Source organism: Lagenorhynchus albirostris, chromosome 5 (assembly GCF_949774975.1).
Source record: "Lagenorhynchus albirostris chromosome 5, mLagAlb1.1, whole genome shotgun sequence".
Taxonomy (NCBI): Eukaryota; Metazoa; Chordata; class Mammalia; order Artiodactyla; family Delphinidae; genus Lagenorhynchus; species Lagenorhynchus albirostris.
In genome coordinates, this window is record NC_083099.1 from 6,792,865 (window position 1) to 6,819,132 (window position 26,268).

The window sequence follows — 26,268 nt, forward strand, 5'->3', positions numbered from 1 at the left end:
TTCCATATATATGTTCTCTAGGCATCTTAGGCACACTTCCGTCCCAGAATGGATAACTGATTAGAGTCCATCTGTTTCTATGACTTTCCTGACCTACAGACTCCAGCTTTTTTCATTCTAACAAACACCTAACAAAGCACAGAACAGGGGTTTAATACAGGTTGTGTCAAGATGGTGCCGGAATTCCACAAACACTTAACTGATTCAGTACATTCCAGTTGTTCTTATACACTCTCTGCTGGTATGTGGTTTTAAAAAATATGCAAATATCATGTATGTTTCTCCTGCAGAGGCCTGGGATTATGAACACCTGACACCACCTCAATAAACTCTCATTGTGTGTATTACGATGCAGCAAACCAAGTTGTCCCCATTGCACAAGCTTTCTATTGTAGGGTAAAAACTTCTTGGAAACGCTTAGTTAGTGGAAATGCCATAGAACTTTTAATGCCCTTTGTAACAAAAAGAGTGAATACAGTGGCATTTTGCAGCCTTCTTGCATTGTAATTGAATATTTTATTTCCTTTAAAAATTTTTTTTGGCCTTTGTCTCCCCAGTGTATGCCATATTTAGGCTTGAATGGTTTAGAGAAATTGCAGTTTCACTGAGGCTTGACCTACACAGAATCAGAAATTCAAGATTCTGGTCACTTTGCTGAGATGATATAAACAGAAGTCAGATGCCAGTGCAAAGGTGGCTGGAATAAAAGTGCTCACCTTGGTCGACTTAGTTATGAAATGGGCTCTACTCTTTAACTTGAGTAACATGGCAGCCTAATGTTCAAGAACATAGCTGTATAAAGAAGGAAGGGACGGAGACCTGGAATTTCATCCAACTGTGATGCAAAGCCAACAGACATGTTCACTTTGGTCCAATGAGCATTTTAGCATCACTTTGTGGAAGGAGACTTGCACTGTGACTCCAATTCAAGTAGCAAACTTGAACTCTCCTGCCCTGACTCCTGGAAATAGCTTCTGCCACATCAGTGGTGACAGGCTTATGTCAGGGAACTAAACTCAGAAGATTTCAGTTCTGGTTCTGCAACCCTGTACTGATGGCTCTGTCCAACTTCAACCCTGTGTGATGAGTCCAAGGCAGGACACCCCAGTGATGAGTTACATCCTTCCTGTTATTTGCAGCACTCTGTTCAAAGAGAAAATGTCTCCAGTGGTGATGAGGACGATTCGTTTAAGATCGATTGCAGATTCCTGAGAAATGAAGGATACACACTTTTTAGGGAAGAGATATTTTGAGATAAAACTTGCTTCTTTGAAATTAAGTTAAAGCTTGCTTTCATATAAGTTGTCAATTTTCATAAATATTTCAAGTGTGTGCTTCAAAGAAAGGAGTATTCTCCATTTCATGCCTTAAGTAATCTGTGTATGTTCATTATATCAAGGTTGTTAATTGTGCTGTTCATAGGTTCTGTATCCTTACTGACATTTTATCTGCTTGATCTATTGATTATAAGAAAGGTGTGTTGCAGTCTTCCACTCTGAATTTACATCAGATGTATATAAATTATAAATTATTATACTTTTCTTGGTGAATTATCAGTATGTAATTACTTTATTGCCAGTAATTATTTTAACTTAAAATCCATTTTATCTGATAATCATATACTTAAACCAGTTTCCTTCTGGTTAACATTTGCCTAATTTTAGCCCATTCTTTTTTTTTAATATTTTTCTGTAAACTTCCTTACATTTTATGCATTCCAACCACATTTATCTTTTAACTAGTAAGTTTATTTATATTACTTTATATATACATGTGTATATATATTATTATTACATATAATATAATATTATATATAATAAGACATATTAATGCTATTATTTTTAAATTATTTTATTATTCTATTTTTATTCCCACTGTTTCTATTTTTGTTGATTATCTTAAATACTTAAGTTGCAAATTAAAAAAAAAAGTGAAACAACACTTAAAGACCATGAGATAAAATAATAATGTGATTATAGAATTAATTATTAAAAACTAAGCAAAATATTGGCAATTATAACTAGATTCAAGTGCTGACCTTTAAGGGGATAGAGGGTTGGATATACCTCTGATAAAACTCACCAAGGAAAAAGTGAGAATTCACAAATGGAATGTAACAATAAATACAGAGGAAATTTAAAAGTACAAGAGAGTAATACTCTCAAATAAAGCTAAAAGGGTCCCTATGAAGTAGATAATTTGCTTGGAAAATACATCATTCTAAAATTATTCTAAAAGAAAGAGTGCTCTGAAAAATTATTAGTAATATATATAGAAATTGAAAAGTTATAAAGTAGTTATCACCAAATAAGCATTTGGTATCAGACCATTTTTTTTTTTAACATCTTTACTGGAGTATAATTGCTTTACAATGGTGTGTTAATTTCTGCTTTATAACAAAGCGAATCAGTGATACATATACATATGTTCCCATATCTCTTCCCTCTTGCGTCTCCCTCCCTCCCACCTTCCCTATCCCACCCCTCTAGGTGGTCACAAACCACTGAGCTGATCTCCCTGTGCTATGTGGCTGCTTCCCACTAGCTATCTATTTTACGTTTGGTAGTGTGTTAGACCTGCGCGGTCTCCTAGGAGTTTCAACTCGCCCAGGAAACAACAAGAGTCGGAAGTCGATGCAAAACGCAAGAGGTTTATTGAAGGCCGGTGCACCGGGGTTCCTTGGTCCTCACGCAGGAGGTCGAAGAAGGAACCCTTTTGGGCGCGAATATGTCAGTTTTATAGGTTCCCACTTCCCCGTATGTAAATTACAGATTTGGTTGTGTTCTCCTGCTGATTGGTCCCGGCTTAGGCTCGGACCAGAGAGGGAACTTGTCCCCAGCTGCCTGATTGGTCTTTGACAGACACCTTTTTTACATTTTGTTATCTCCCTCCTTCTCGGAAGGGGGCCGGACATCCTGGAAATTCACCCATTGTCTAAGAAGCCCCTATTGTCTGGAGAGTTCTTAATCATTAGCTGGAACAATGTCTCTCGAGTCCCACATTCCCCCCTTTTTCTTGTGACTATTGATTCCAATCATGGAATCTCAACCTTCTGTTCGTAAACTTTGGTACTGTTGTCTTAACATTAGAACTTGTACAGTACTGATATGTTCTCTAATAAATGCTATCAAGCGATTTAGAACACATGGTCCAAAAGTTAAAATCAACAATAAAACAATAAGAGGTCCCAACAGAATAGAGATTAAGGTGGTAAACGAGGGGGACTTATCAAACCATGATTGAAACCATCCTTTTTCGTTTTCTCTCTCCCTTTGCCTTTTATCTAAGCGTTCCCTTAGTTTATCCATGGTTTTGGTAATGGTTCCTGAATGATCAATATAAAAGCAACATTCTTCTTTTAGAGCGGCGCATAATCCCCCTTCTTTAAGAAACAGCAAATCTAGGCCTCTTCTATTCTGCAACACCATTTCTGAAAGTGAGGTGAGTGATTCCTTTAGTTGAGTTATGGAACTTTCTAATGCTCGAAGGTCGATGTCTACAGCCTGTCTTAAACTTGCATAATACTGGGGTTGTTGTATGAGGGCTGTGGTTCCTATTCCTATCCCGGCAGATATTCCTAGTCCTAGAAGGACAGCCAATGTGAGGGTTACAGGTTCTCTCTTCCTTCTTGTTTTTCCCTCGTATTCATCTAAGAAGGACGAATCTGAATGATAGATAAGTCTAGGAACTAATTGCACTAGCACACAAAAATCAGATGAATTGTTGAGAACCTCTAGAGAGACACAAGGGGTGAGCCCCGTGTTACATGCCCACCATCCATCTTGGGGAGGTACAAGATATCCCGAGCCTGAAGGGAGGCTGAAATCATGACAAAGGTGTCGATGGGACTGGGGAGGTGTTCCTATACAAGTACCATTTCCAGAAACCGAAGACAGAGTTAATTTACTGTTCCCTTTCTGTTTCCATCGACAATGGTCCGGGGAGCTGACATTAGTATAATTAGAACTATATCCTATAGCATCATAATAAGGGGGAGGGGCAGCATAACAGAGCCAACATGATTTTGTAGCCTCCGGGTTTGTAGCATTAAGGACCGTAAAGGCTGCCTGCACCAAAGAAAGCATCCTATCCTGAGGAGTCCCAGGCTTAACTGTGGGTTCTTTGGATCCAGAGGTTTCATTAGTCTCATTCTTTGTTGACGTAGTTGAAGGGGCCGGGGGAAGCAAAGGGGGGCCAAGTACGGGATTTGGGCCTATTGATATAGGAGCAGGAGTCTCAATCTTTAGCTTAAGGGTCATTAATATTCCTAAATCATATCCCCTCATGTAAAATCTAACGCCCCAAGAATGACCATTTATCCATTTTTCATCTCTTTTTCCGGGATTACTAAAGGAAATTTTAAGGGGATGACACCATCCTGAACATTTACTCCGGTGTCCGGTATCCTCATTATGAGAATAATTAGCCGTTACAGTAATAAAATCCCAAGTTGAGGTGGGTTTCCAATTAGTATCCCCGGTAGTTTCACATCCCCAGCTTTTGCAATAAAAGTTTTCAGTTCCACCACATTTATAATTCAGAGATCAAGGGCGGTGGAACCCGGGGCATACGTAGAAAGTGAGGATACCAAGCATCATTCTTTTGCCTGCATTTTTGCAACCCGGCCCAAACCAGTTTCCGAAACTTTGGAAGGGGCAGTGTTCATATCATGAGAATCTTCTGTATCCCAATAAGGTGCTCCTATAGCCAATTTACAAACATCAGGAAAAAGATCTGGCCACCAGGTCCAGGGGGGTGCAGTATGACTAATGGACCAGGTTACATCTCCAGTCTGAGAAATTACCTGCCAAGTTAAACGTTGGGGGAGGTGAGGGCTAAAATCACTTACAGTCAATAAAGGCAGTAAAACCAAAATTATAAGTCCTAGGTTCGTAGAAGCTTGAGTTTGAGCGGGTTGTCGGTTCTTTGGGCCTGCCATCCTGATGATGCCGCCACTGGTGCAGCTTTCACGTGTGAAGCATGGATCCAGGCAGCGATGCCGTCCACTTTTATGGCCGTTGGGGTGGTTAGGAGGACGGTGTATGGTCCTTTCCATCGAGGTTCCAACGTCTGGGTTCGATGACGACGGACGTATACGGAGTCCCCGACTTGGAAAGGATGAGTTTCTCCCGGTGTTCCCGGTTGGTAGGCCTCGGCGAGTTGGGACCATATCTCCTTTTGGACCAGTTGGAGTCCCAATAGCCTAGCATACAAGTCAGTGTTATTTTGACAGTCTGGTTTTATTTCTTCTCCTAAGGTGAGAAGGGGAGGTGGGGCCCCGTATAGCACCTCAAAAGGAGTAAGATGGTACCGGGAAGGTGTATTCCTAACCCGGAACAGGGCTAAAGGAAGGAGCACCGTCCAATCTGTACCGCCAGTCTCCAAGGACAATTTGGTTAGGGTCTCTTTTAGAGTTCTATTCATTCTTTCTACCTGACCTGAACTCTGGGGTCTATATGCACAATGTAATTTCCAATCAGTCCCCAAATATCTGGCCACATCCTGACTTACCTGGGCGACGAAGGCTGGACCATTATCAGACCCTATTACCTTTGGTGCTCCAAATCGAGGAAAAATTTCTTCTAAAATCTTCTTGGCTACTACAGCAGCTGTTTCTTTCTTTGTTGGGAAAGCCTCTATCCATCCTGAAAAAGTGTCTACAAAAACTAAAAGGTATTTATTACCGTACCTTCCAGGACGCACTTCGGTAAAGTCCACTTCCCAGTAAGTTCCTGGGCGGTCCCCCCTGAGTCTCTTTCCAGTTTCAAGTTTCCCTTTGTGAGCATTTACCTGTTGACATGGGACGCATTCCTGCACAATTTGTTCAGCTAATTTTGTCATTCCAGGGGTTTCGTACCCGGCTTTTTGTAACAAGGCTACCATCTTTTTAGTCCCCAAATGTGTCCATCTGTGCATCTGTTGTAACATGGATTCTGCTTGCTGAGGGGACAAAGTTCCTTTTGTTGTGGCCGGGATGATTTCTTCATCGTGGCCTGGTTTTTCAGGAACTTTATCTGACAGTCCTAAAATGACTTCTCCCGATGCTATTTTTCGGGCCACTTGGTCAGCCATATTATTTCCCCTAATTATTGGGGTATTTCCTTTTTGATGTCCAGGGCAGTGGATGATACTGACTTTAGTAGGAAGCATGAGTGCAGTCAACAAAGCCACGATTTCGTCTTTGTTTTTAATTTCTTTGCCACCTGAAGTTAGTAGCCCTCTCTGTTGGTAAATGGCACCGTGGATATGAGCGGTAGCAAACGCATATCTACTGTCTGTGTAGATGTTTACTTTTTTATTCTCTGCCATCTCTAATGCCCTCGTCAGGGCAATTAATTCAGCTCATTGGGCTGAGGTCCCTTGTGGTAGCGCCGCTGCCCATATGACTTGTTTTCCGTCTACCATGGCTGCCCCAGTTCGACGCTTACCTTCCTCCAGGAAACTGCTCCCATCCGTGAACCAGGTGAAATCAGCATCAGGGAGGGGCAGGTCCATCAGATCTGGCCTACTGCCGTGTGCTGCGGCCAGTACTTCCTGACAATCATGTATGATGGTGGAGCCTTCCAAGTCAGGATCAGGTAGCAAGGTGGCTGGATTGAGTCCTGTGGCTGGAGCAAACTTGATGCGATCTGAGTTTAGCAACAGGGTTTGGTAATGGGTCATCCTGGCATTAGTTAGCCACCTATCCGGTGGTTGACGGACTACATTTTCCAGGGCATGAGGAGCTGTTATCGTTAGATTTTGTCCTAAAGTTAGTTTGTCAGCATCTTTGACTAGAACGGCTACTGCAGCGATTATCTTTAAACAGGTGGGCCATCCTGATGCCACAGGGTCCAATTTTTTTGACAAATAAGCAACTGGGCGATTCCAGGGACCCAATTTCTGAGTCAATACTCCTTTTGCAATGCCCTTATTTTCGGCCACATATAAATGAAAAGGTTTGGTTACATCTGGCAGTCCTAGGGCTGGAGCTGAAAGTAAAGCTCGTTTGATTTGGTCAAAAGCCCGTTGTTCCTTATCGCCCCAAACGAAAGGAGTGCTGTTTTTGGTTAGGGGGTACAATGGGGATGCCAGCTCAGCAAACCCTGGAATCCATAGTCTACAGAATCCGGCCGTCCCCAAAAATTCTCTAACCTGCCTGGCGTTTTTGGGAGCCGGAATTTGGGCCACCGTATCCTTTCTGCTCTCCGTGAGCCATCTTTGCCCCCCTTTTAATAGATACCCCAGGTAACTGACCTGTTGTTGGCATATTTGTGCTTTCTTGGCTGAGGCTCTATATCTCAGGGTTCCAAGTTCCGTTAACAGTTTTTCAGTACCCTTGATACAATCTTCTTGGGTCTCAGCAGCTAATAAAATATCATCAACGTATTGGAGTAATGTTACCTGGGGATTTGATTCTCTATATAATGCCAAATCCTGATGGAGGGCTTCATCAAAGATGGTCGGGGAGTTCTTAAATCCCTGAGGTAGCCGTGTCCATGTCAGCTGACCAGACATTCCCGATGTTGGATCTTTCCATTCGAAGGCAAAGTAGGGTTGGCTCAGGGGAGAGTCTTAAACAGAAAAAAGCATCTTTAAGGTCCAAAACAGTATACCACGTATGTTGAGGTGGAAGAGTGCTCAGGAGGTTGTAAGGGTTTGGAACTGTGGGGTGGAGGTCTGCCACCCGTTTGTTTACCTCTCGTAGATCCTGCACCGGCCGATAATCATTTGTTCCTGGTTTCTTTACCGGCAGGAGAGGGGTGTTCCATGCTGATTGACATCTTATTAAGATGCCCAAGTCTAGTAGCCTCTGTATATGGGGACGGATACCATCTTTGGCTTCTCTACTCATGGGGTATTGACGGACCGTTATTGGGGTGGCAGTTGCCTTGAGTTCCACTAGCACCGGGGGCCGATTTTTGGCCATCCCCATTCCGGCAGTTTCTGCCCAGGCTTGAGGGAACCGAGTTACCCAATCTGTAACATTAACTCGTGAGGATGAAGGCTGCTCGTATAATTTATATTCATCTTCTAATTTCATAGTCAATATTTGAAGTAACCTTCCTTTATTATCAGTTATGGTGGGACCTTCTGGCTGAAAGTGGATTTGAGCCCCTACTTTGGAGAGTAAATCTCTTCCCAGCAAAGGATAGGGGCATTCCGGAATAATCAAAAATGAATGGGTTACTCGTCCAATCCCAAGATCTACTGTCCTTTGTGTGGTCCATGAATATTGTTTATTCCCAGTGGCTCCTTGTACCCATCACCTTTTAGCTGAGATAGGACCTTTTGAGTGGAGAAGGACGGAGTGCTGGGCTCCGGTATCTACCAAAAATTGAACAGGTTCCCCCTCCACTTTGAGTTACCCGGGGCTCGGGGAGAGGGTTCGAGCCCTGACTTTCCTAGTCTTCTTCTTCCAATGTTAAGATTTTGTTTCTGGTTGGCCTTCCTCCACTCTTTTTCTTAGGGCATTCTCTCGCCCAATGTCCTTTTTCTTTACAGTAGGCACATTGGTCCTTGTCTAATGGCCGCCTTCTGTCTGCCGTTCGCCCTTTCTGCCTATTTCTATCCCCTATATTTCTTCCTCCAACCACAGTGGCCAGTATCTTACTTAAATTCCTCTCCTGTCTCTTATCCCGTCTTATTTCACGGGCTTCCTGCTCTTTCTGCTTTCTTTCTTCCTTCTCTTCCTCTGTTTCTCTTTTGTTATATACTTTATCTGCCTCTTTTACTAACTCCTGAAGCGAAAATCCCTGCAAGCCATCTAGCCTCTGTAATTTCTTCTTAATATCAGGGGCCGCTTGATCTATGAAAGCCATTGCTATAGTAGCCCTATGTTCCTCCGAAGTTGGATCATAAGGGGTAAAGCGTCTAAAGGCTTCCATTAAACGTTCCAGGAACACAGTTGGAGATTCCTGGGGCCCCTGAGTGACTTCCCTTACCTTAGCCAAATTAGTGGGCCGTCTGGCCGCTCCATGGAGACCCGCCACCAGAGCCTGGCGATACACTTTCAGGCGCTCCCTACCTTCCGGGGCATTGAAATCCCAGTTTGGCCTGACGAGTGGGAAACCAGCATCAATCTCGTTAGGCAGCTGGGTAGGTTGCCCATTGGCGCCTAATACATTTTTTCTGGCTTCTAAAAGAACCCGTTGCCTCTCCTCAGTCGTTAGGAGAGTCTGGAGCAGCTGCTGACAATCATCCCATGTGGGCTGGTGGGAGAAAACAAGAGATTCTATTAAAGCGGTAAGGGCCTGTGGATTTTCGGAAAAAGTTGGGTTATGCATTTTCCAATTATAAAGATCTGCAGAGGAAAAGGGCCAATATTGGAGAGGTCTATTCCCTTGGCCGTCGGGGGGGGCCATACTCTCTAAGAGGTAGGGCAGTGGAGTCCGGGGAGATAGCCCTCCGGCTCCTAGTGCCCGCTGAGGGACCCCTTTCTTCTTCCATCATGGATGGTTCCCTTGGTGCCGAGGGCAATGGAGCTGGGGGTCCTCTAGGTGGTAGGGGATTTGGGGCCGGAGGATAAGGGGGTGGGGAATCCAAAAGAAGCAAATCGGACTGCGGGTCAGGATAAATCGCCTTCGGTGGATCCGGGGCATCAGGTAGCTTTTCCGTGTTGGGGTTTTTCTTTAAGGCTAATATCTCCGACGCTCCTGATGTATGCGCGGACGTACCTGTTGAGGAAACAAAGGGCCGGACCCACGGAGGTGGGGAGAGAATTAAATCTTCCCAGACCAAGACATATGGTACTTGGTCTGGATGTCCGTGGGGATCTATATTAAATATCTTAGACTTCAGCAGCTTAATCTTGTCTAATAAAAAGGATCCTTCGGGGGGCCATCCTATCTGAAATGTTGGCCATTCAGAGGCACACAAAGTCTGCCACTTTCCTTTCTTTACCTCTACCGAAAAATTATGGGCTCTGGCCCGAACTTCGGTCCAATGGCTTAGGGTAAGGGAAAGAGGAGTCGTCATAGTTTGTCCCATTGTCGTCCGTCAGAGAAGAAGAATAGACCACAATACAGAAACAGTTAAAACTCCACGAAACACATATACGCATGGGCCACCGCGAGCTCGCTTCAAAACCGAAACTTCTTCAGATGGCAGTTATCACCAAGGGAACTGCCGAAACCGAGTGAAGGGGAGACAGAGTTTGCCTCTCCTTCCAGATGAGCCACCAGGGCGTCCCTTAGGGCTCATGGACGCCGGCTATTAGCACGTCTGCCTAGCCAGAGGTCCGATACAGATTCCATAATAAGCCGATTCTTACGGCTTTCCTCCGATAATGGCCCACAAAGAACAAGGGACAAACAGACAATCAAGCTCAAGCTTACCTGGTACCTCCAACTCCCGATGTTCTTGTGGTCCGGGGCGAGTGGAATCCCGGACGAGCCCCCAAATGTTAGACCTGCGCGGTCTCCTAGGAGTTTCAACTCGCCCAGGAAACAACAAGAGTCGGAAGTCGATGCAAAACGCAAGAGGTTTATTGAAGGCCGGTGCACCGGGGTTCCTTGGTCCTCACGCAGGAGGTCGAAGAAGGAACCCTTTTGGGCGCGAATATGTCAGTTTTATAGGTTCCCACTTCCCCGTATGTAAATTACAGATTTGGTTGTGTTCTCCTGCTGATTGGTCCCGGCTTAGGCTCGGACCAGAGAGGGAACTTGTCCCCAGCTGCCTGATTGGTCTTTGACAGACACCTTTTTTACATTTTGTTATCTCCCTCCTTCTCGGAAGGGGGCCGGACATCCTGGAAATTCACCCATTGTCTAAGAAGCCCCTATTGTCTGGAGAGTTCTTAATCATTAGCTGGAACAATGTCTCTCGAGTCCCACAGTGTATATATGTCAATGCCACTCTCTCACTTTGTCACAGCTTACCCTTCCCCCTCCCCATATCCTCAAGTCCATTCTCTAGTAGGTCTGTGTCTTTATTCCCGTCTTATCCCTAGGTTCTTCATGACCTTTATTTCTTCTTAGAGTCCATATATATGTGTTAGCATACGGTATTTGTTTTTCTCTTTCTGACTTACTTCACTCTGTATGACAGACTCTAGGTCCATCCACCTCACTACAAATAACTCAATTTCGTTTCTTTTTATGGCTGAGTAATATTCCATTGTATATATGTGCCACATCTTCTTTATCCATTCATCAGTTGATGGACACTTAGGTTGCTTCCATGTCCTGGCTATTGTAAATAGAGCTGCAATGAACATATTGGTACATGACTCTTTTTGAATTATGGTTTTCTCAGGGTATATGCCCAGTAGTGGGATTGCTGGGTCGTATGGAGGTTCCTTAAAAAACTATCAAAACATTTTATGCTGAGTTCTTTTGCATCTTAAAGGGAAAACCAATTTTAATGTAATATAAAGTATTACATTTAAAGGATAAAAAAATTAATTCATTTAATGGCATGGCATTATTTCGATACCAAAACCCAGCAACAATAGCAAAATAAAAGAGAACTAACTCTTTTTCCATCTCTCTTATAAACACAGGTGCAGAAAAAATTCAAAAGGAAACTTTAATAGAATTCAATAATACTTTAAAATAATTATTCATCCTGACCAAGCATGATTTATTTTTATAAAGGAAGGCTGTTTTGATATTAAGAAATTTGCTAAGAGAATACAACACATAAGAGAATAGGCAGTATAGGGAATATAAAACAATTATCTCAATAGAGGGTAAAAAGGCATTTTGTAAATGTTCATGGCAACCACAGATGGCAAATAGCTTGATCCATTTGTGCAATTGCAAGCATAATGACTGACAATAAGAATGCAAGTTACTTTTGGAAGATAAGAGTAGAGAGATAACAGGGGACATCATGAAGGGTTTTGTATTGACAAAATCTTGATAACCATAGAGCACCATCAAAGAACATTAAGCATAGGTGTAATGTGATTAGACTGACATTTATCAAGGTCACTCCAGCAAAAGTGCAGGAAACAGTGGTAGAGAAACCAAACTAGAGGCAAGAAAACTAATTAGGTATAAGACAATGCTATTAATACATGAAAAGAGTGACCATGACTGAATTAAACGAGTGGCATTGGGAATGGTATTGATAGAACTAGTGAGAGTTAGATTTGCATTATGTTATGACTTCATGAATGTGAAAACTAATTGAGAAGGAATAATCTGGTTTCATCTATCATTGGGTAGATGGTGAGGTCCTTCACTGGGTTGGGAAACATCAAGGGGAGGGAGTCCACAAGTATGTTCAGTGGCAATTTGATGCCATTTGGGGAAATGTGGTTGCTCATTAATTGTATATTAAATGGCAGGGGAAAAAGTTTGGGGGAAAGCAGACATTTATGAGGAAAACAGAAAGAGCATATTAAGACTTGGGAGAGAAGCTAGTAAACACACACATGCATGAGCTAACACACAAGATTGGATGATCAAGTCTGACTGACACAAATTAGTGATTTTTCCCAAGATCAGACTTTACAAATAATTTGAAGGGTATGATCAAACAAGAGTCACAGGGAAAGCAGAGAGAGACCTGGGATATTGAAGATGGCTACCTGGTTATGCCCTTCCCACAATGGACATCAAATCCCCAGTCCAAAGTAGGTAAGGACTCTAAATCATTTATAAAGATTACCTCACACAGTGGGGAGAACTTATATTTTAAGACATTTCCACTTTATATCTCAAATGGCCAACTAGCCTATGTGATATTTACCAGTGAGCCACGTATCCAGATTTTAAACTTGATCCACAGTAATTGTAAACCAGGAACATCCTGTTAAAAGCATTTCATAAATGCTCTCTTCCTAGCAAATACCACTAGTCTATTTGCTCAGCAGTCTGCTTATCATGTTTACAAGATTAGACAAGGTCATCTACTTTATTTCCTTCCCAGAGTATCCCACCTTCTTCCCTGGTAATGGGGAAAGGATGGAATGCAGGAAAAATGCTTTCATTTCTTTCTTTCCACTGCATAGGACAGTGGAAGATAGTATCAACAAAGGAGGCATTTAATAGTGCCAGATGTTCTTCTCTTTAATTGAACGATAATTAGGTTATTGGTTCCCTTAGCAGCATCCATCTCAGGGTGAAATCAAGAAAACTTACAGGCTGCCATGAAATTACATAAGCAGGAAATAAGGAGATACTAAAATATGGATTAATTTTTTTCAAGTTTGTAAAAAGAATGAGATAGGAATACCAAAGGGAAGGGGAAATCAAGGATTGTTTAGGTGGGTCAGACATAAGTTTAGTTATTTTTATGCTAAAAACAAAGAATCTAGTGGAGAGGAAATGAGGAAGAGACAAGAAAAGAGAGGGATAAATATACTTTGCATAAAAGAGTCATTCAAGTGTTTGGTGAATGGGTGAAAGAGTGAATGAGTGAATGTCTAGAGCAATGTCCATGATTGTCTATTGTTGAGGATTATCCATTTCACCATAAACATTTATTAATCTGGACAGCAGAGAATTACACTTTTTAAATACAGTATACTATGTCAAGAGTAGGGTAAGTTAAGATACATACTTTGATTGACTAAGACAGATATGACAGTCCAATCAGAAAATATTCCCGATTGGTTCCTGTACACAATAATGAGCTCTGCAGACCTCAGTCTCCCCATCTCATGCTTCCAGTGTCCCCCTGACATGTTCCTTTGTCTAAACTGCCCCAAAGTGACAGATGTAGAAAACTTGTAATAAACAAATGGACTGTAAAAAGCTAGGGTTTTCTTCAAAGAAGTGAGTTTTGTAAACCTTGACTTCCAATTGGACTTCATATTCCATTGTCAGATAATGTGTTCTATTATGAATCTGAAAATATGGTGACCACACATGTAATGTAGAATGAGAATATATTAAGTCACATGACTCCTAATTCCACTATATTCTCAGTTTCTGGTAAAATGCCTGGCATTCAATGAGAAATTGAGAGAATAAGTTTTCTTACAATCCACTTAATTTTTAAAAAATTCTTTAAAGATGTATGGCATTTTTCACAGAACTAGAACAAATCATTCTAAACTCTGTATGGAAACACAAAAGACCCTGAATAGCCAAAACAATCTTAAGAAAGAACAAAACAGGAGGTATCACTCTCCCTGACTTCAAACTATACTACAAAGCTACAGTAATCAAAACAGTATCATGTTGGCACAAAAACTGACCCATAGATCAATGGAACAGAATAGAAAGCCCAGAAATAAACCCACACATTTATGTGGGCAATTAATCTACAACAAAGTAGGCAAGAATAAACAGTGGGGAAAATAAAGTCTCTACAATAAATGGTGTTGAGAAAAATGGACACCTACATGCAAAATAATCAAACTGGACTACTTTCTTGCACCATATACAAGAATAAACTTAAAATGGTTAAATACTTAAACGTAAGACCTGAAACCATAAAACTCCTAGAAGAAAACAAGCAGTATGCTCTCTGACATGTTTTAGCAAGATTTTTTTGGATCTGTCTCCTCTGGAAAGGGAAATAAAAGCAAAAATACACAAATGGGATTACATCCAACTGAAAGGCTTTTGCACAGTGAAGGAAACTATCAACAATATAAAAATGTTGCCTACTGGATGGGAGAAGATATTTGCAAACAATATGTCTGATAAGGGGTTAATATCCAAAATATACAAAGAACTTATACAACTCAACACTACAACAATAACAACAAAACAACAACAAAAAATGCACTTAAAAAATGTGCCAAGGACTTGAATAGACGTTTTTACAAAGAACATATACAGATGGCCAACAAGCACATGAAAAGATGCTCAATATCACTAATCATAAGGGAAATGCAAATCAAAACTACAATAAAATATTACCTCACACCTGTCAGAATGGCCATGATAAAAATAACAAATGTTGGTAAGGTTGTGGATAAAAGGGACTCTCATGCACCATTAGCAGGGATGTAAATTGGTGCAGCCACTATGGAAAATAGTATGGATATTCCTCAAAAAAATAAAAATAGAACTACCATATGATCCTGCAATTCCACTTCTGGGTATTTATCTGAAGAAAATGAAAACATTAATTCAAAAAGATATATCCACCTCTATGTTCAATGCAACATTATTTACAATAGCCAAGATACATCTATACAATGAACTATTACTCAACCATAAGAAAGAATGAAATATTGTCATTTGTGACAACATAGATGGACCTAGAGGGTATTATGGCAATTGAAATAAGACAGCAAAAGACAAATACTATATAATTTCACTTATATGTGGAATTTAAAAAACAAAACAAGTGAACAAACAAAAACAGAGTCACAGATACAGAAAACAAGCAGGTGGTTCCAGAGGGGAAAGAGGTGGGGGAAGGAGAAAAACAGATGAGGGAGATTAAAAGGTACAAACTTTTGATTACAAGATAAATGAATCACAGGTATGAAATGTACAGTGTGGAGAATATAGTCAATAATTATGTAATATTTTGTATGGTGACAGATGACAACTAGACTTGTGATCATTTTGAAATGTACAGAAATATTGAATCACTATATTGTGTACCAGAAACTAACATAGTTTAGTAGGTCAATTATACTTCAAAAACAAACAAACTCACAGAATGAAAGATCAGATTTGTTGTTACTTAGAGGTGAGGGTGGGCAGAGGGCAGATTGGATGAATGCAGTCATAAGATACAAATTCCACTTACAAGATAAATAAGTACTAGGGATATAATGTACAACATTTTAAAGATACTTAACACTGCTGTGCATTATAAATGAAAGTTAAGAGAATAAATCTTAAGAGTTCTCATCACAAGAAAAAAGTGTCTTATCTCTCTAATGTTATAACTATATGAGATGATGGATATTCACTAAACCTACTGTGATCATCATTTCATGATGTACATAAGTCAAATCATTATGTTGTACACCTTAAGCTTATACAGTACTGTATGTCAATTACATCTCAATAAAACAGGGGAAATTGATGTATTTACTAGAAATCTTGTCATTCATTTTGCTCTCTCGAAAGTGCATACATAGCCCTGTGTCTGGCACACAGTAGGTGCTTAGTTTAAGTTTGTTAATCTACTTACTTCATAATCATTCCAGACTTCCTGATTAAGCAGTTTAATATCAAGTATTTCCTGATTTCAGTACAAAAAAATCACATATTAAGATAAGCCATCCAAATTGTTCAAAAAAATGAATTGCATCTTTATATTCAAGAGGCTGTGTTATCTATCAGCAGCTGCCTCTTCTACAAAATGACTGATAGACAAATATGCCTTATGTTTGGGCTACTGCATTGATATTATAATTATATATTCAATATATGAATAGAATATAGCCATAGACATTTCATCAAGTTCAAAAGTTAAGGATAGAATTGCAATAATGGAGAATAGTTGTAAAAAAAACTATGTGCCCTTTTACAAATTTGCAAAATATATGTTCTTTTCTGCATATAAAGCATTCAAAAATCTTTCCTCCATTCATACTTTGCATCTTCCCATATTGAATCCTTCCACATCTTCCAAATGTGGTATAAGTGTGAATGCAGAAATATATTTTAAAAACACCATATCTTTCCTGGAGTATATTTACCTTCTCAAAGTCAAGTTTCTTCAGTCGCTCACTCTCATGGAAGATATAAAGAAAGAGATCTAGCATAAGATATTTATTTCAATCCTAATTCAGTTAAATGCAGAGAAAATGTGTCTCCTTACATGGCAAACTAAGACATCAACTTTCAAATATGCTTGTGAAAAGGGATTAGGAAATTTCTGGTCTATATTACTTCTAGCTCATGAACAAGAGTGATAATCAAGTGAAGTGATTTGGGTTTGGGTTGCGTGATTTATGTTTGCGCCACACATTTGGTTCAAAGAAAAATTGATCAGTGTTATCAGTAATCCTCCCTAGCTAATGTCATGCACTGCAAAGAGTACACTGAATCTTTGAGGGGAAGAATTGTGAGATATTTTCATGTTTCCATTTTATTTTAATTCTTTTTTTCAAATATGGAATATGATAGGCTATTACAGTTGTTACATATGACCAAGAATAAAATTTAAATGGATTGAGAAAAATAAATACTACCATTTACTTCTATGAACAAGTAGAATTTTATTCCATTACTTACTTTCTATTTGAGCTGTATTTAAGTTAGAAATCATGACCTACATGTATATTGTAACGTATTCCATGCTCCTAAGACATATGGCACCAGAGAACAAGAGCTTTGACAGTCAGGGTTCTTGCAGCTATATGACCTTGGCCAAGTTATTTGACCTTCTAAGATTGCATTCCCTCATCAATTGAACCAAGAATTTAGACAATAATTCCAAATCTTTCTCTCGTGGGATCTAGTCAAGAGTGGGTCGATGCATTTCTTGAATCTCTTTAAATCTATAGATTTCCCTCTAACTCCTTTTTTGTTCCTCCTTTAATTTATCTGTTAAATAAACAAGTTCTAGGTTATGCTGATTGCATTCCTGTGGCATTAATATGTCCCTCTGTCTTTGTATCTCCTGGCAAATGATAGATGTAGGTTTGACCAAATTCAGATTTATTTTTTTGACAAGAATATTCTGTAGGTAGTATTGTATTCTTCTATCTGGAGACACATGATAAATGATTGCTTTTCTTTTTGTGATATTAGCAACTGTTGATAATCAATGCCGAGTTCATAATTTCTATAGAGATTTCTAAGTTTTTCTGAGTGAAGAGTATCAAAATATATGGTGACACTGTAAGAAGATATTTGTGTTCAACTTGACATAATTTTCTCTTCTCTTAAATAAAAACTGTAAATTTCTAATTACTTCTCAAGATTCTTGGTCAGTAGAAATGATCGATAAAAATGAAATGAATAGAAACATAAGATTTTCATGAGTGATTTAAAATGAAAAACAATGAGAGGGAGAGAAAGGTAGCTAAGAAAATAAAACTGTAGGATGTACTCAAAGTACCTAATTTCGTTATGGCCTTGGTAAGCACCCTTACTAATGGCTTTCCATTCCTGGAAACCCAATAAAAATAAGTAAGTAGAAATAAGTCAACATTCCTGTATACCTTCCTGAGAAATTCAGTCTATTAGCCTTTCCAAGAAAGACTAGAAAAAATGTTTTTTACTGTATTGCAAATCTGAGTGACAATTTCTACTTTCAACCCTAAGAGGAAGGAGGCAATAGCATTAATGAGAAGACATTTTCCTAGTTAGATTGTGCCAGAAAAATTCCCCAGAGGACAGAGCACATAGAAATGAAGTGATACCCCAACAAAATGTTGGCACCAGGGGCAAAGGAAAAGCCTCATTATAAGCTTTCCTCACTACAGTGAAAGAGAACTGTGTCTGCACTGGAGAGGGGAGTGGTGGGTGTGGGGGTGGGGGTGGCAGCCAGAGTGTAAGTAGCTAAGTCTGCGGAGTGGAATGAAGGTTCTGCTGTCATCCTTCAAAGCCATGTGTGCAGCATGTAATTGCATAGTACTCTACCCTTAGACTATGCCGACTTGATCTTTTGGCGTGTAGGGTAGCACATTAGGAACAGCCCCAGAAGGAGCAGTTTCAGCTGGGGAGTAAAAGTAAGACTGTATCTGAAGCGCAAGGCACTGAAATGAGCAATTATATATCAGGTAGGAAGAAGTAACACAGTCAGTTCTCAAACAAGGGAATCTATAGAAAACTCTATAAGGAATAGAGCAGTACACCAATTTTGTGTTCCAAAAGTTTTTGTGAAAAATGTTTGTAACTCTGAATACTTTTCTTCATAGACAGAAAGTTTTGTACAATGATGAAGTTTTCAGGTAGTCTAGAAGTTGGCAATGTTAGAGAAATCTCCTTTTTTCTCTTTCCTCTCTTTCTTCCTCTTTCTTTCTCTTTTTCTTTCCCTTCCTTCCTTCCTTTCTTCCTTCCTTCCTCTCTCTCTCATCAAAAATGTGAGCTCCTACTATGTCTAAACACTGGGGATGCAGAAGTAAATATCAACCCCTAATTATCAAACACTAAGGCAACTGGATACTGACCAGTATCAGGCGTAATTATCTTTTCCATCTATACTTCAGTGAAAATGAAATACAATACAAATAGTGAAATACTGCTAAGGATGACTAATGGTTGAAAAACCACCCTTAGTAAAGCACTTTTGCATCATAATCTAAAAATGGAACAGTTTCTCTAGTAAGGTTTGGTGACAAAAACAGAGGCTTGGAGCCTGTGGTCACACATGCTATTTGTTTGGGCTGGGGATCAGCAGAGTGAGCTGCTGAAGGGCTAAGTAAAACAGGAGATTGCCAACTTTCTGAATCTAAGGAACAAGAGGTAATTTTCTCTTCTTGGTTCTCGAGACTCTGGAAGTGAATGGCCATGAATCTTTGAATAAAGCCACTTATGAAGCAATGGACCAAAGAAATCAACAAACCTCCCAAAGAGAAATGTTTGGTTTGCATGTGCTACACTTACAACTACACTTACAACTGCAACTTTTGGATGTGATGTTTTTACTCAAGACAGAATCACACTCACTAGCAAAAACAACTAGTTTATATACACTTCCTAATATTCATTTTAACATTTTCCAGTTAAATAAGGGTAGCTCTTCATCTTCCTCTTCCTTGGAGCAATGATGAGCATCATATTGACTGATCTTCTAGGGAGTGATTCCTTCACTATTGGATGTTAACATTCTTCAGTATTTTCACCGTCCACTTCACTAAATCCAGACCCCTTAGCAAAATCTCAGTTATTTTGGTTCAATCCCATTTCCATTCACACTTTTCTCAGTAGCTCTCATCATCTCCAATTTTCCTTTTAATTTATAGGCTTTTCTAGATCTCTTAGGCTCACCTACTTTCTTCAAGAGCATCTCCAACTGCTCAGAAGATATAATCACATGAATATAGGAGAATAATAGTGATGATGTACGCTACATTTGAACAACAAGAATAAGTCGTTAAATCCTTTGAGAAAAACAACTAAATTAATTTTTTGTTTTAAATTTTTTTAATTTTATTTTTATTTTGTATTGGAGTATAATTGATCTACAATGTTGTGTTTGTCTTAGGTGTACATCAGCTTGATTTGGTTTTATATATATATATATATATATATATATATTCTTTTTCAGATTCTTTTCCCATATAGGTTATTAGAGTGTCGAGTAGAGTTCCCTGTGCTATACAAGAGGTCCTTGTTGATTATTTTTATATATATTAGTGTGTATATGTTAATTCCAACCTCCTAATTTATCCCTCCCCCCTATCTTTCCCTGTTGGAAACCATAAGTTTGGTTTTCTAAGTCTCTGCATCTGTTTCTGTTCTGTAAATTAGTTCATTTGCATCAATTTTTAGATTCCATCTGTAAGTGATATTATATGACATTTGTCTTTGATTTATTTCACTTAGTATGATCATCTCTAGGTCCATCCATGTTGCTGCTTTTCATTCTTTTTTATGGCTGAGTAATATTCCATTGTATATATGTACCACATCTTCTTTATGCATTCCTCTGTTGATGGACATTTAAGTTGCTTCCATGTCCTGGCTATTGTGAATAGTGCTGCTATGAACATTGGGGTGCATGTGTCTATTCAAATGATGGTTTTCTCCAGACATGTTCTCATCTAGAACTCATGTGTAACTTAAATGTTTTTAGTCCTATACTCATGCATATTTGTTACAATATATTATTGTGTGTGGTGAATAAGTGTCCAGTAAATTTTCCACCAATTGTTATATCAAATATTCAGAGAGGGAGAGTTCAGATTGCAAGAGATACCTGTCCTTAATGTCAGACACACAAAGATCCCTTTAGCTTTCCCTGAACAGCTCAGAATCTGACTTTTTTTTTTTTTTAGTTTAGGATGTCATGATAGTTGCTCATATGTCACTGCCAAAATCCCTCTCTCCTACAAAACAACGTAAGCCAAAAAAATAGGCTGACTGCCTTCAGAATGAAAAACACAGTCCAAAACAATAGGCAACTATATGGCATTCATAGGAATAAAATAACCAGTGAAGCACCATGACACATGCATTGAGCCTACATTATATTAAACTATGAATCTGAATAATTTGATTTTCCCAGACAATGCAGGGAAAATGGAATTACTCTTTGTCATAGTTACTACAAGTTTAAGGATACTTAGTCTATTGAAATTATATATGAAAAATACTTTTTAAACAGTAAATTTCTATCTAAATATACAGAGTTGCTGTTATGGGCTGACTTGTATCCCCCCAAAGTCATATGGGGGCCTAACCCCTAGTACCTCAGAATGTGACTGTTTTTGAAGATAGGGACTTTAAAGGGGTCATTAAGTTAAAATGAGACCATCAGGGTAGGCCCTAATTCAATCTGACCAGTGTCCTTAAAAAAAGAACAGATTAGGACCTACAAAGAGACAGCAGGGGTGTGCATGCACAGACCACCATGTGACTAGACAGCAAGAGGGCATCCGTCCAGGGAGAGAGGCCTAAGAGAAACCCAATGCTGCCAGCACCTTGACCTTGGATCCCCAGCCTCCAGAACTGTGAGAAAATAAATTTCTGTTCTTTAAATGACCCAGTCTGAGATATTTCGTATGGCAGCCTTAGCAAATGAATGAAGTTGCTATTATTATTATTTGACATTAAAATAGCAACTGGAGATTAGAGTCAATATAAACCCTATTAAGTCAAAACAAATGTTTAATGCAACTAGCCCTCATAAATTTAATTGTTCCAAAAGGAGAAATTTCTCCTAAAGGAGAAAACCTGACAAGCACAATTCCTTTTATATATAATGAAAGAGAGGTCATTTCTATGGGAACCAAGTCTCTGACCATATAGAATTTCATAAACATGACTGGTAGCCAGGAGCTGCCTAATCTTGAAATCTTAATCTCTTAATAGATCTTTAGATGCCAGTACTAATTCCAACAGATTTCAGAACAGGCAATTATTTCTTCAGTGAATCCCATAAAGAGGTCACAGAGGAAGTTGTTTCTAAGGTGATAAGATCAGTGTTAAACTTTAGAATGAGGTCCATAATGTTTATAGCCTGGTCCTTCTTTACTCAGTCACTGAACCATTAATCTTCCAATCAACAGGCTTTTCAGGTGGGCCTGCCCTGTGACTTGATAATTAAGTAGTGTGTTAAAATAACTGTTTGTTTTCAAAGATAGATTGGATGATAGAAGTTGTATTCTCTTCTAGCATATAATAACTACTTGCAATAAGGAAAGGACATTCGTTGTGGATGTTTGTAACACACAGTATGGGGGAACCAGAGCAGGAGAACATGTTTACCTCTGAATAAAGTCAGGAGTGGATCCTGCTGGCAAGAACCCAGGCAGGGCTTGGAGTCAACGACTTTGTTTCTACCCATTTCCATCTTTCAAATGTGATAAATTCTGCTCAGAGAACTGCATTCTGTGAGATCACGGAGTTTCAGGGCTCTTCACTTGCACAGGACCCTCTTTCCGAGGAGCCCTAGCCAAAGGAAAAAAAAATTTTTTTTTTTAGGAAAATATTTTGATATTTTTTTTGTTGTTAATGATACTGTCGGCTTTTAAAATTCATGATTTGTTACGATTACTTGATTATTCTAAGTATTCACTCTCATATCTAATTGTGTATTTCTGATCTTGTATGTGCCAAGTATCAGTCAAGTAGATATGCAGATCATAGCTGTTTCACAAATGATATAATTATGACTCAAAGAAGGTAAAGGAGTTTTCAACCAGAGGAAATTTTGCCTCCTGGGAGCAATTTGGCAGTGTCTTGAGCCATCTTTGGTTGCTATTACAAAGTGGCATGGTTACCGGCATCCTGCAGATAGAAGCCAGGGATGCTGCATAACATCCTAAAAGGCAGAGGACAGCCTCCCACATCCAAAAATTATCCAATCCAAAATTTCAATAGTGCTCAGGTTGAGACACCTTAAAATAAATTGTCCACTCTTTCAAAACTAAGAGGTGGTAAACCAGGATTTAGAGCCAAGGGTATCCAATTATAAACTGCAAAGCTCATGCTCTTGCCTCCACATGACTGTGACTGGTTATAACAATTGAACTCTTTTCTATTAGCAGTACCAATATCAGTGCTCTGATAGAAGTTAGTCTCAATTGTACAGTACAGCAATGGTCACTGCATTTGCCTTCTTATTGTCCTGTAATGAAAACTAACAGAGGTATTCAATATATGGAGATCCACAGGTGTGAAAACAGGGGAGGTGGACAAGCAAGATGGTACCAGCCCTTTTCCAGTGCTATGTGTCCCAGTTAATGGCACCATTATGCATTCAGTTATACAAGCCATGCCCCAAAAGTCATCCTTAACTTTGTCCTCTCCCCACTTCACCATATTTAATCCATGATTTCATCTCTTAAAACCTGTTCCAAGTCATCCGGGTTATTACCTTCTACTACTGCTCTAGCATTCACACTGGTGGATCCTGTCTACACCACAGTCAGAATTATCCTTTTGAAATACAGATTTGAACATGACACCCATCTAAGTTCTGATCCCCACATTAACTGCTCATCCCTCCATTACCCCTGGCTTAAATCACACAACATCCTCCCAATGGTCTTAGAATAAGGGCCAAAATCCCCACAAAGGCCTACAAGGTCTTCTTGGTTACACCTGTGACTTTTGTTGCAGAGTCACCGGCCATCTTTCTCTCTCATCCCTGGTGCTCTAGCCCCTGGCTCTCTTTTAGTTCTTTGACATACACATGTTACTTGCCACTACAAAACCTTGCACTATGCTTAAAACACTCTACTTCTCACTCCTACTTATTTTTTATCTAATGCGTTTAAGTAAAGCTCTCACTTCCTTGGGTAGGCAACATTCTCACATTTTATGTTTCCATAGCACTACAAAGATCTCCTTTGTGAACTTATCATAGCTATAGTTTCACATTTACACGTGCGATCGTTTTTTTAAAAATGTAATTTGCACTTTAAGCTTCATGGGGGCAGGCACAGTGTTTAGCTTTGCTTGAACAACAAAGTATATTGAGACTCTATCCCCAGCAACCCTTAGAGAACCTGGCACTTAATGAGGTTCAATAAATACTTGTTGAATGAATTAGTGAACAAATAAATGGATTAATGCTTGGATTAATGAATGCATGATAGTAAAGGGCTAAATAGACTTAGGGTAAGAATAAGCCTTAATACTCAGTGTAACATAAGTTCTGAATTAGGTCTGATACCAGCTAATCAGAGCCAACAAGATCTTAGGCAATTAGAGACATCTAAAGCAGGATGGTCATTCACTCTGACCAAAAAATATTAAGAAGTAATTCGTGAACTGAGTTTTTGTGTGAACTGAAGACTTTTAATTTGCACCTTCCTATAAACAGTTAATTTGCACCTTCCTATAAACAGTTAACCATTTCCCCAAGGCATAAAATTTTAAGCCTTAAAGCATCATCACTAGTAAAAATAAAAGTATCTAGTATCAGATGATTACACTGATTTCAATTGCAGGTGGCAGTGGAGTAGAGCTTTTTCCAAAAGTCCCAGAAGTGCAACCCTAAGGAGACTTCTTGGGATCCAGGAGCGGAAACAGGGCTCTTGACATCAGCGCCTACATCTTGAGAGACCCACATGTGCTCAGTCTACTTTGAGCTGTGTGATGCCTTGGACTCATATCATGCTGAGCCTACAGTCCATTCCAGGTAAGAAAACACAAAAGATCCGAAAAAGAAACGTCATAATGCCTCATGCATCTTTGTGGAATCTAAATTCAACTATAGGAACTTGCTCTCTCTAAATGGCATGTAAAATGAAATGCTGGATTCTAAATTTGAGACATCAAGAGTTTGTACTTGACTTCAGGAACTTTATGTGTCTTTTTTTTTTTTAATTATAGCAGTACATTCTCCCGAATTGCAGGTTATCTCAATTTAAAACAACCTTTCTCTAAATCTGCCAAATATGGTCTCTTAAAAATGTTATGTTAAGAATAAAAAGTGAGTTTTTGACCTAGATGAATATGGTAATATAAATGAGAGCAAAATATCTTAGCTCTAGCATTCATCTTAAAACGACTGTAATTCCACAACCTAAAATTCAACGTTTACCCTTTGGTTTTTGCAGTGACATTTTTCCATTCATTTACCACCATGCTTCATAAAGCAACAACGTTTGGTTGGCTTTTACCCAACTTGCTCCAAAATAAGTGACTCTAGGATCTGCCAGAACCTCAACAAAGGATAGGTGGCCCCTTGACTGTTTTGCTTTTAATTATCTTTATATAAATAAAGCAGGTTGCCCAGCCCTTTCTAAAGCTGAAAGCCAGCCTTAAATGCCTAAGTGACGTGACCCTCGACAGGCACTGACACCCTAGGACAATGAGATGCTGAAATTAGAAGTGCTTATTGTTTCACATCACAAACAGGCTCATTGTGCACTTCTCAAACAAAACAACACAAAGTGGTGACCCACTTGACCTGGCTGACCCTTTTTCTTAGGGCAAACAAAAGGCAAATTGACTCCTTCTTCTTAAGTAATAGCAGCAATGACAATATAATTGGTATCCAAATTACACCTTTTACAGGAACTGCTGTTAAGTCTCCACATCATGCACCAGCTCACCATGAAAAATTCAAGTTAGCATTAGATTTGGTTTAGGACGGCTCAGTGTAAAACATTTCTGAAGTGATGAAACATTCCAGTGCCCTTGGTACTTTCCCCATCCCAATCCCTTTTGAATAAAGAATTATCAGCTTGAAAACAAATACAAATAGAAAGTGAAACAGAAAGGCAGGTATCACTGATCATTGACTTGTGTCTTCAGCAAATATTCGAGTCTGCATGCAAGACGCTGAGAGACTTAAAATGAATGTGACAGTGTCCATTTACTTATAATAATGAGTGTTGTTTATGTGCTAGACATTGTGCTTTATAAACATTGTCTCATTTAATCCTCACAAAACCCTATGACATAGGCAATATATTATCTCAATTATAGAGATGTTGGAATTGAGATTCAAGGATGTTTTTTGGCCAAAGTTGTGTCTGAGACAGACACGTGTTTCAACTATGAATGGCTACCTTTCATGAAATCTAACAGAAAAGAGATAAGGTAACTTGATCACAAGGCAGGATGAAAAACTGACTTATTAAATGCTACTTTTCACTTGGGATATATTTAAAGCTGATGGGGTTGGCTATTGCGACATTTATCTGCCTGTTTGCATTCAGATCTATTATGGCCCTTCCCTTGCTTTGCATCAAAGAGGGCTGACCCTGCAAACTACATTTCCCAGACTCCTTTTCTTCCTAGGTTGGGCTAAAGGGAAGTACTCACTGGTACTTCCAGTGAAGTACCAGTG

The 26,268-nt window shown here is 39.3% G+C and overlaps 1 protein-coding gene across 1 annotated transcript; it reads right to left on the minus strand.

Annotated features, from left to right (window-relative positions):
* Positions 1 to 4,059: 4,059 nt before the first annotated feature.
* LOC132520350 (uncharacterized) lies at positions 4,060 to 8,251 on the minus strand (the record flags this gene model as incomplete). Its single annotated transcript, XM_060149110.1, is given in 3 exon segments — positions 4,060 to 4,497; positions 4,529 to 7,543; positions 7,545 to 8,251. Coding segments are annotated over 2 exon segments (3,366 nt in total), but the record flags the coding sequence as incomplete, so codon positions are not given.
* Between the last annotated feature and the right edge of the window lie 18,017 nt (positions 8,252 to 26,268).